Source organism: Ixodes scapularis, unplaced genomic scaffold (genome assembly GCF_016920785.2).
Source record: "Ixodes scapularis isolate PalLabHiFi unplaced genomic scaffold, ASM1692078v2 PGA_scaffold8__174_contigs__length_109621045, whole genome shotgun sequence".
Lineage (NCBI taxonomy): Eukaryota > Metazoa > Arthropoda > Arachnida > Ixodida > Ixodidae > Ixodes > Ixodes scapularis.
In genome coordinates, this window is record NW_024609883.1 from 80,276,353 (window position 1) to 80,288,067 (window position 11,715).

Genomic DNA, 11,715 nt, shown 5'->3' on the forward strand with positions numbered 1-11,715 from the left:
TTGCATTTCAAAATTGAAACCCTGGTTAGACATGAACAATAAAACATGGCTACTAGATATGTTTTTTGCAGGTATAAATATATTCATTGAAGTACGCCTGCAATAGATTTACATTTATCGCAAGATGTTAATGCCGGAGTGTACGCTTACTTTCGGGCGTTATCTTGTCTTTCCTTGGGCATCCAGACAGGCTGCAGAAAAGAAGATAGGAAAATTTGACGTTCATCATTAGTTCGAAATCTATTTAAATAGTTTCTAGTATTGGGGATGGCAATTAAATTCAAGGATAGTATAAAAAAATGAAAGACGTTTACAAATCTCTGTAATGCGAAACTAGAGCGCAGCCCTTGAGGAGGAGAAGGGAAGGTATGAAAAAGAGTGTATGACCCTCCTCCTCCTCCGTACCCTCCCCTTCTCTCCTCTTCCTTTCCTCCTCTCCTCTTACTCTTCCCCCTCCTCCCGCTATATCAGTTTATGGGTGACGTGACACGAAGTCATGCGACGTCATTTTCCTCGCTAAACTTATCGGGGACACTTAATTGGTGTTGAGGTCATGTGACAACAATTTCGCAACTAAATTGAGCAGGGAAATTGGCGTCGCATAACCTCAACACCAATTAAGTTTCTCCGCTAAATTTAGTGGCGAAAATGACGTCACATGACTTCGTGTCACGTCACCCATGATCAAATTCAGTTTCTCTGCTAGATTTAGCAGGATAATTGACGTCACATGACCTCAACACCAATTCAATTTCCCTCTAAATTTAGCGGTGCAGTTAGGCCGGCAGCGATGCCAACACCGATGGCGACGGCGATACCGCGAAGCGCGGAAACGGGCGCCTAAGAGCTGCGCTCTAAAAGAAAACACCTCTGGTGGCAGTTCCTTTAGAAGTGAAAGCAGTCTAATACAGGTTTACCCTAAAAAAAGGCAAGCAAGTATACAACCACAGCCACTCCTGGTCAAAAAGTAATATCACTCAATTACTTAACTCTAAAAGTAATAAACGTTTGACTACACAAAAAAATCTCAATTTCCCAATTACTTTAACTAGATCCCATATAGCCATCAATTTCCATATTTTTTCTATTTATTTCTATAAATGTAATGCAAATCCTACTTTGTGTGCAAGTCCTACTTTCTTTAAATTTAATGCAATAAATATAATGCACCGTCCCACTTTCGTTTTTTTTTCTATGTGAGACTTACTTTTTCTCAGTTTTGTATGATAAAAGGGAAAAATTTCAAACTACATCAATGTTTGATGTAATAAATTTGTAAGCTTGTTCATCAAGATGCAATACAAATGTTCATGAAGTACACTAAGAAATAAGTAATATAAGTGTTCCGGAAATTACTCACAAGTCAATGTATTACTTAAAATTGAAGGAATTATGATGCACAGATTATAGTTAGTATTGCTGTAGCTTTGCAATTATGAATCTAATCCTACCAAAGCTTGGAGCCTACTGAATAGTAAACAAATAAAATGACAGCATGCTGTTAGCAATAACTGTTTAATGGCTAATTAAATATTTTCTATGCACTGATGTTTAGTAAACAGACATAACAAGTTATGCAAAACACTTACCTTCTATGGTGCGAGTATAAACCTGTCACGTGACCCGTGCCATTGCATCCTGGAGTTGGGCATTTGCTGTCTGTTTAGATTAAAAACAAAAACAAATTCAACTAAACATCTGGACTCGGAGCAGTTACTGCAGGTCACAACTATGACTGGTTCATCTATTTTGGTGTTCGTTCCATCCAGATGTAGCATGCTGTACCAAAAACGTGACAAGAAAAGTTTGCGGCAGTACTTTGACCATACCTGACAAAATCATCATAGCCAGAATATGTTTTGCGGTCAGTAAACCTTGGTGCAATCTCTTATACGTACCGAGACTCATACTGTAACTTCCGACAAGAACGCTGTTGGCTGTCGTCGCTATACCATATTTACTCGCACAATGAACGCACTCGCGTAATGAACGCAACCCCCAAGTCAGCTCTCAAAATTTTGACTTTTTTTTTCACTCGCGTAATAAACGCACCCCCAACTCGGACATCAAAATTTTGACCCCCTCCCCCACGCGCGCGAAATGAACGCACTTTTCTATCCTGGTGCAGCGAGGTCGCGAATGCATGGGCAGCGTGGGCGAACAAAACGCCTTGCAAAGGGCGTTAAAAAAATTCGCAAAAATCCAACGGAAGCAAAAAAAAAAAAAAAAAAAAAACACGAAGAGGAGCTTTTTTTTTTTTTTTTGCACAGCGCAGTCTGGACTTTGGGTTCGCGCGCCGCCGCGCGCAAGGAGGTAAGAAAGAGAAGCGCTCTAAGCGAACGAAACAGCTTGCAAAAGGCGGCAAAAAGAAAAAAAAAAAATAACCACGGAATTAAGAGAAAACAAAAACAAAGAGGAGCTTTTTCTTAAATTTTTTTTTTTGCACAGCGCAGTTAGGTTACGGGGGGTCGCGCGCCGCGCGCAAGGAGGTAAGAAAGAGGAGCGGAGAAGCCCTCTAAGGGGGTGTCCAAACAGGACACTACAAAACGCACGACTCCGACAAATTGTGAAAATTGAAGCGGGCTTGAAGCGGGCGCGTCCGCTTCAATTTTCACGATTTGTCGGAGTCGTGCGTTTTGTAGTGTCCTGTTTGGACACCCCTTAAGCAAACGAAACAGCTTGCGAAAAGCGGCAAAAAAAAAAAAAAAAAAAAAAGCCCACGCAATTGAGAAAAAAAAAAGAAAAGCTTTTTTTCTTTTTTTTTTTGCACAGTGCAGTTTGGTTACGGGGCTCGCGCGCCGCGCGCAAGGAGATAAGAAAGATAAGCGGAGAGCCCTCGCCTAAGCAAACAAAACAGCTTGCGAAAGCGGCAAAAAAAAAAAAAAAAACACCCAAGGAATTAAAAGAAAAAGAAAACAAAGGTTTTTTTTTTTTTTCACAGCTTAGTTTGGTTACGGGGTAGGGCGCCGCGCGCAAAGAGATAAGAAGTTACTTCGATTTTTCAGGATAGAAGGTCCGTACATTATGCGAGTAAATACGGACGCAAAAATTTTACTTCGCGTAATGAACACGTACCCCCCCCAACTTTGCATAGATTTTTCGGAAAAAAAAGTGCGTTCATTCTGCGAGTAAATACGGTAGTCACATGACTGCTTATGCCAACCAATGAAACAGAGGCACCACTTATGAAGAATGCGAGAGGCATTCTTCATAGCGGAACTGGCTCGCACACGACTCGACGAGTTCAACTATGAAGAACTACTGATACAAAAAAAAAGCATGAAACTAGAATTAGTTTTAAGTTGTACAATACTTCTGGTGCTGCTTTTTACCCTTCTGAAAGTGCTAAGATCACCTTTCCTATCCTCATCAAATCCACTTTGTAAGATAAACATTAATATAAACGAGTTCACTGAGTAGCAACATGAAAAGACAGCTTCAGAGGTGAGCCTTTACTAAACATCAAGTATATTTTCATAATTGGTTAGTGTCACTAGAAACATTCTTCTGAACAATCTCAACACTCCAGCGTATTGCAATGTGGATGGACAATGAATATAATATCCCGAGTCATCGCCCGCGATCACAAATGGTTCCGAGGCAGTCGATCGCACTCAAGCGCCAATCTGTGAACTAGCCTCGAGTGAATATGACATTAGAGAGTTCTAGAATAGCACACGCTAAAGCTTTGCGTACGCAAAGAATAGCGTCGTCGCCACTGCGCATGCGCCGAACGCTAACCACGTTTCGCGCTTTGCATGCGCTATATTTCGGAAATTGCGTGCATATGCAAAGAGTCTTTGCGCTCCTCCAAAAAGAATTTGTGATGAGAAGTTGGCTAAAGCCAAGATGAGCACAGTTAAAAAATGGCGGCTCCCAGGACCATGTCTGCGGGTCTGCAGCCGCTTTGGCGGAGTCGTGCGCGCGACGTTGGCGGCATCCTTGCGACTGCAATTCTCAATACGAGACGACATTGCACTCGGTTTGGCAACGATGACCGGCAGCTTGATGCTCGCGAGGTGCGAACATTTCTCGGAGAAGGCAGCGAAGGTCAGTACGCAAGACCTCTCTTGCCGAGGCGACGCAAGCGGACACGACCACGACCGGTCGACTGCTCGCGTCGCATTCTCATGTTTAAACAAATCTAAAATGTTACTCTGGACCAAAAAAAAATTGTTTTTTTCTCAAGTTACAGTATTTAGTGTGTGAAATAAAAATTGTGACTGTATCTTGGTAGCGTTCAAAGCGCGAGATGCTTGGGCTTTTGCGTCGCGGCGGAGAAACACTATTGTAAAACTCTCATGCAGCGTACGCTAACGCAAGCGCTAAATTTAGCGCTAGCGTGCACTAAAATTGAATATGTTATTTTAAAGCTCTCTATTATTACAGTCGAATCTCATTTATTCAAACTCGAGGGGGCCAAAAATTTGTTTGAATAAAGCAAAGTTTGAATTATCAGGAGTTTCCTCCAACAAAGACGCATAGGCTGGGACCTGCATGTTAGTTTGAATTATCCACAAGTTTGAATTAGGAGAGTTTGAATTTATGAGAGTTGACTGTATTTGCACGGTACAGGCGTGGGTGCCAGGTGACCCATATTTGTCGTGATTTCGAATGGATCCAAGATTAGCCAGACAGGCCATGGACCCAGATGCCCTCAATGATTCATGGGTGAATAAAAATGATCAATGCGGAGCTGGTGACCTTTCAGGCTCCCGTCGGGCGTCCTCTGGGGGGAGTCGAGCAGGGGCGGCCGCGAGTTGGAGTCGTCGTCGTCCGACTCCTCCAGCCGCAGCCGGCTCTCATCGATCACCAGTGGCCGGTCGTCGTCGGGAAGCGGCACCAGGTGTGCACCCACCCGCTCCTCCTCGCCCGCCCCATAGCCCAGCGAGGGCTTTAGCGGCTCCTGCGAGTGGAACGTGCGCCCTCACTTCAGAGCACGTGCGGAGTTCTTCTCGGCAGAAGCCTCAAATTTGCCCGAGTTTGCAAAAGCCCGACTACCGGGTTTTAAAGGTCTGACTAGCAGGCTTTGGCAGAACCCCGTGACATTGTCCTACCATGTTGCCGGATGTTTCGAGAAAAGCAAAAGGGCAAAGAGTGTGGGGTTGTGCGTTTTCCGTGAGCAGAAGAAAGAGTAGAAAGAACAGGAAAGTGCACTTCCCCTGTTTGGTGACCCAGACAATTCAGTGCAAAGCTTTGTATCCGGGTGGTGCTGAAGGGAAGCACGCGCAGCGTCACGAGTGGTGCCCTAGCGTTCAGGTGCTGCCCGGGGCACCACCCAAACTAAAAGCACCGCCCACCCTATGAATCTACCGCATTTAAACGCGTGTGGCAGAATGACCAAACATGAAGCCAATCTTTTACTACGGTTTTCGAGGTGTGAATGTGAGTATAGTGCAACGGAACACATGCTGCGTGGGGACATAGGTTCTGCGCCACTTACCTTGAGCTTGTTCTCGAGAACAGCGTAACGCGCTGGCTCGGGAGCCACTTCAGCCATGGCCGTGCCAAAGGGGCTCGAGTAAGCGCCGCCAGCCGAGAACTCCCGGTGGTGGTGATGTTGCTGCTGCTGCTGCTGCGGCTGCTGCTGCTGCATGGCGCAGTCCGAGAAGCAAAGGGGCTCCAGCTTGGGCTCATGCTTCACCTGGATGCCCCCCCGGCCAAACACGAGTCCCGGCCCCGATGAAACCCCTCGGGGGGGACTCGGGGGGCCCCGGGGGGCGAGGCCCCCACCGACGACGCCCGGGTTGCTGCCGGCGTGGCGGCAGTCTTTGCGACTCGGGTCTTCCACCTGATATGAAAGGAACGCGGTGGGTCAGAGATTGAATGGAAGCCAAACTGATCGCTGAATGCTCCGTTTTATTGCTGGTAGCACGCTTTGACCATGGCCAACAAAGTGTCTGATTGAGACAGTTTGCATATATGCTTGTGTATTCACCAAAAATGCTACCCATACGAGGATTCCAACGGTGCCACAATGCTTTGTTCAGAGGAAACTTTCTAAAGTGAAAACTGACATAGTGAACATGTATATAGAGAAGAAAAAATAAAGTATTCTTTTAAAGGCATTATCACTCATATAGTCATAAAGATGCCAGTTCATAGTAAAGGCTTTTTCTACAAAAAAAAACTGATTCAACTATGGAGGGAATCCTCGGTTTTGGGTGTGCCGCTTCCCGTCGTTGGGACAGTTTGCTCCCCGATGGCTCGATCAATTAATTATGAACCAGCACAAACTTATCTCCAGACATCGTTATTGTGAGTGTCCTTGAGTATGTTTTGATGCTTAATGAAATCTCGTCAGAGTATTACAGGCCCAATCACATAATTGTCTTTGAGCATGTCTGAGTGCATCTGACTGCGCTGCTGCATAAAATAACCGGGATGTTCCTACTTTGTACACTGCATGCCAAGCTTCTCCTCGAATTGGCTACCACGATTCGTACGAAGCACGAATGTCCCAGCGACTCGCAGCCGTTTTTCGGCGGAACACAGTCAAATGCAGTCACAACGCAGCCAAATGTAACTGTGTGTATGTGGAGCGCAAGTTCGTCTGCTTCTTGCGCAGGGGTTGCAATGATGTCAGAACGACGAGCTCTGATTGGCTCTGGTTGGAAGGATAGTGAGCAGACCCCAAAGCTAGCTGCTTTGAGATCTACCCACTATTCTTCCAATCAGAGGCAATCAGAGCTCGGCGTTCTGACGTCACCGCAACCCCTGCTGAAGAAGCAGACGACTTGCGCTCTGCATAGGCTTCAACCGCAGACTAGAGATGGACATCGCGATGAAACACTGCCTCACCTTGAAGTGTGGATGGTCCGCGATGGGTCGCATCGAGCCGCACTCCTCCCCGATCTTCAGCAGGCTCTCGACGTCGTAAGCGTCCACTCGGCCTCGCGTCGCCACCGCACTGCCGAACTCCGCGGCCGCCGAGTACGCCATCGAAGCCGCCGTGGAAGCCGCCGGGAACGTGGAGGAGGTCACCGGGCTCGAGCAGGATGACTGGGACGAGCCAACCGTAGCCGCCGTGCTAGCCACATCCGGCGTGGCGGGGCACTGGGTTGACGACGAGGACGAAGAGGACGAGGGAGACGACGACGAGTGCACTGGTGTGGACGCCGCCGGAAACGCGGCCTGGGAAGGGGAGGCCCCTCCAGTTAGCGGAAGTCCCGTGGGGCTTCGTAAATAGAACACCTCGTGATAAAAACGATAGTGCAGTTAAAAAAGAGTTCTTTTTTTGCTAGTCAAAATGCTTATTCAGTGTCTCCAACCGAATGCTTATGCCGACTTACCTGCATGCTGATAGAGCCATGCACTGATAGATTCATGAGCCTACCATAATATACCAAGAGATGCCCCACCCTTGAAAGATAACCCGTCCCCTATTCTCGGCATGATTTGCTATTTTTCCAAAAACCCCAAAAGATAGCCCCCTTCTAGTAATTGCAAAGCCTTGAGTAATGATGACCTTGACAGAAATAGCGTTATTTAACCACGGCGGGAGACAAGCAAGCATTGCTGACTAGCAAGGAGAGCCGTCTTTGGTTCATCGCCCCTCCCTGCGATCACAAGTTTCGCAAATCACAAAATCTAAAACTAGCATTTTTTTTCCAACCTTTTTATTGCACATTAAAAGTTATCCTACTCCTTATTTTCACACGATTTGCTTTCGATTCTAGGTGGGCTGTCTCTTAAGATATTGTGGTATATGCCTATATAATATATCTATACACCAATAGACTAACGGTTCGATACACTGGTGGACTGGTCAATGTCAATGAAGCAATAGAACAGTGGTGGCCAGGCTGACCCTGCCTAAGAGCCGCAAACAAAACCACGAAACTTCCAAGAGCCGCGGGGGGGACGCAAACTTTTTTCTAGAGCAATAAACGAGACTCAAACTACTTTTAATCTATCCGAGTCAAAAGCAGTCCAACTGTAGGTAAGGTAGCAGCAGCACAAGACTACCAAACCGCAATCTGTCTTTCGATTTAAAACGCATTCCATTTCTCTTCTTGGAGAAGTGCTCATGTGACTGGAAGGGAGGCGGGGTAGGACAGAGAGCCACGAGCTGCACTTTAACACGCGAAGAGCCGCAGCTTGGCCACCCATGTAATAGAATATTGGCTCTATCATCTGAAATTTACTACAGGAGTGTCACAATAATTTTAGTGACAATTTAAAATAAAATGAGAAGGGCCTCCATTTCTTTCACACACTTACTTTCTTGCCCCACTTCTAAAGCAAACAAAATATATCAATGGCAAGTAAAAAAAAAACCGTTTGATTTCTTGCACCCTATCTTTTAGTATTAATAACTAGCACAAAAGGCATATTTCTGTGCATTGCCTAAATATACTACATGCCTAAGGAAACAAGCAACAAGTATCTGAGATATGAACTGAAGCCCTGCAAGCACACAAACTTAAACATCAAAACACCTATAAGAAAGCTGCCAAAAAAACGTTCAGCCTTTCCACTTTCGTGAAGAAGGAAGACCAGCGGAGCTGTACTCGATACACGTGTGCTTCTTCTTTGTCGTCGTCTGTTTTTTGCGCTGCTTCCTACAATGAATTCCCACCAACGCGCCCAATCATTCATTCTTCTATTATAGCTGGAAAGGTTGGCGCCATCTACGAGGAACAGCGGAAACCATACTGGTTCTGTGCTTGCCACCATCGCTTATAGATGGCGGTAGCTGTCATGGTAGGTTTGTGTCGACATATCGGACACGATCCTGGGGAATCTACCCCTAAAAGAATACTCAACCAAAGAATTTACTGCCCGTAATAAGTGGCGCACGTTCTTTCCACAAGCCAGCAGCCGCCGGTGTGCGCGAGCACATGCAACGAAAATGACATCACAGACCTCCATTCGCGGTTGAGATAACAGTGAAATGTATGGGCTTCGGACTAAAGGAGGATAAAGACAGGCTTTTCATTTCTACAAGTGAAAGCTACGTGCTTGTCAGACCAATTCATCGCTTACGTTTTACACCAGGCATCACTATGTAGATGAAAAACTTGTCTTTATTCTCCTTTGGTCCAAAGCCCATACATTTCACTGTCATCTCAACTGCGAATGGGGGTCTGTGACATCATTTTTGTTGCGTGTGCTCGCGCACACCGGTGGCTGCTGGCTTGTGGAAAGAATGTGCGCCAGTTATTATGGACACTAAATTCCTTGGTTCAGTATCCCTTTAACAGCTCTGCTGTAAAAAACAAAAAAACTGACCCGACTGCTCTCTGCTGCGGGCTCTCGAGTGTCCAGTTCAATGTTGCCGCTGTCCTCGTCAGCACGGTTGTCTTTCCCAGTGTCCTGGTGACTCGGGTTAGCACTCTGTGCCAAACCATCTCCAGTGCTGTCACCCCGACTTGTTTCCGTGTCCATCGATTCATCTTGCTCTCTGCTTGCCCTGTAACATAGTACAAGATGCAGCTGAAGAGTTAGTATCTTCAACTATATGCCACAGAAGTGGGAAAAAAAAAAGAAAGGTTATGATAATATCCTTCAGAACCTACTTCAGCTCAACTTTTCCAAAACACGTAATATGCTGTCCGGTCCACTTGACTGGGCTCTTTACTAGAATTTAACCATAACTACAAGACACTGTGAAGATGCCAATTGCTAAACCCTGCTATAGTTGGTTACAAGTCAAGAAGGTAGGAGAAGCTCCTCCCACAAGTGTGATGCGCCCGTTTCAAATCCCTCCGCAGTCGAACGAAGAGTTCACTGGAAACGGTCCTTGTTCCGCTTCAATGGATAGATAATAGCCCAAGAGTGGTGCCAACTTGTCTTCGACCCCCACTTTTTAGAAAAGCGACCTTTGTATTCATAGGAGGGGGAACTGAGCCCCTGAAAGCAGCCTTTGTATCTATCGGAGGGGGAAGCTAATCCCCGAAAGTCGTATCTGTTTCCATCAGAGGGGGAAAACTCTAATCTCCCTCTTGTGGCTTCCACAATGCTAAGTCAAAGTTGCAAGATAAAGCAAATATGTACAGAAAGGCAAGACCCTCCTCGCGCGTTGGCTGCGACGTCACGGAAACGATGGGATGCTATTGGATGCGGAGGTGGCGGAGGGATATATGATTCCCTTTGAGGGGCATTTGCTGCTACCTTCTTAACCTGTAACTTACAATAACAAATACCTTCAGGTTTCCAACTTCGGAAATGTTTTTGCAATCCAATCTGGGTGCGAAGCTTTCTGTGAAAGTGTTTGAGTTGTTTCGTGAGATTATAATCATGAAAAAAGCTTTTCTTATAGTGCATTGCAATCACACGGTGAAGCATGTAACTGTTAGGCACTTCATAGCATCACACCATATATATGCAGCAAAGCTAGGTGCGCATGACTAACTTTTCTGTAATGCATGAGAGCTATGCAGTGAAGCTATATGCACGTGGTATTTTGCTTAAATGTATAGAACCTATACAACAAAGCCACATGCAAATAAAATACTTCCCTGCAATGCATTAGGACCATGCAGTAGAGATGCACGTGAACCCAACAAAAACAGGGGCTGTGCAGTGAAGCTACATGCAAATCACAAGCTTTGCTGCAATGCGTGAGTTATGCATATGACATACTTTCCTGCAATGCATCAGGACTATACAGTGAAAATGCACGTGAGCCCAACAAAGACAGGGGCTATGCAGTGAAGCTACATGCACACGACAAGCTTTGCTGCAATGGGCGAGCTATTCAGTGAAGCTACATGCATGTGGCATACTTTACTAAAATGCATCAAGATTATACAGCAAAGCCAGATGCACCCGGCACACTTTCCTGCGATGCACAAGAGCTATGTAGTGAAGTCATATGCATGTAACATACTTTCCTGCAAGGCACCAGGGCTATGCAGCAAACGCGCACAAATACGTCGACGGAAACGAAGGACACTCGGAGGATATACTTGGCGACCAACAGTGCAGCGAGACCAGAACTCACTTGGGTGTTCCATGGGAAGCCGGCTGGTCAGGACTCGAGTCCGGCGCCGGCGGAGAGAGCGGGGACCGCATGGGCGATCCCCCTGGAACGCTCCCGCTGGAGGACGACGAGGCACTCAGCGTGACTACGTCCTTCCACGAACTGGCCACCGACCCGCTTGTGCTGCTCGCCTGGCACGCTTCTCCCGTCTGCCGGGTGGGGTCTTTCTTCTCGAACAGGTTCTCAAACATGGGCTGGACGTCCCCCAGCGCGGGTTCCTCGGCCAGCAGTCCCCCCGTGAGGCTGCGGAGCGCTGCCTCGGCCTCTAAGATGCGCCGGGCGTCTTCGTCCTCGGGGCAGCCCTGTTCGGTGCTGCCGCCGGAGTTGGCGGTGCTGTTGCCACTACTTGCTGCGGATGGGTTGCTGCTGCTGCTACTGGTTGTACTGATAGCAACACCGTTTCCTGCGTGTGTAAATGAAAGTATCTTTAGATGGCTGGAAATTGGTCAGCTCCAGTCAGCATCTGGTGCCTCCTGCATTGTTGTAACAATAATAATGATACCTCATTATTATTAACCCTTTGTTGACAAGTGTTGCCTACAGGAAACAAGTCACATCATAATTTGTTTTGTTTAATAGTTTCGGTTTTCTTACATTTTTTTAATCTAGTAGTGTGGCACCAGCCTTGAAGATCAAAACTACATCACCATCTGGTGAAAAGAGATAGCTGACGAAAAAAAAGAAGTCTGGCACGCAAATACGCGGCAACCAAGAACGGCAAAAAATAT

At 46.4% G+C, this 11,715-nt stretch overlaps 1 protein-coding gene across 1 annotated transcript in view; it reads right to left on the bottom strand.

Annotated features, from left to right (window-relative positions):
• Positions 1 to 11,494, bottom strand: part of LOC8052398 (myelin transcription factor 1-like protein) — a 45,690-nt gene extending 34,196 nt beyond the window's left edge. The window contains exons 1-8 of the mRNA XM_040205183.2: positions 11,490 to 11,494; positions 10,949 to 11,320; positions 9,223 to 9,415; positions 6,802 to 7,134; positions 5,444 to 5,791; positions 4,705 to 4,906; positions 1,590 to 1,659; positions 151 to 191 (exon numbers count right to left, since the gene is read on the bottom strand). Of these exons, the coding sequence (XP_040061117.2) occupies positions 151 to 191; positions 1,590 to 1,659; positions 4,705 to 4,906; positions 5,444 to 5,791; positions 6,802 to 7,134; positions 9,223 to 9,415; positions 10,949 to 11,320; positions 11,490 to 11,494 (1,564 nt within the window). The remainder of the gene's footprint in view (positions 1 to 150; positions 192 to 1,589; positions 1,660 to 4,704; positions 4,907 to 5,443; positions 5,792 to 6,801; positions 7,135 to 9,222; positions 9,416 to 10,948; positions 11,321 to 11,489) is intronic.
• Positions 11,495 to 11,715: the final 221 nt, after the last annotated feature.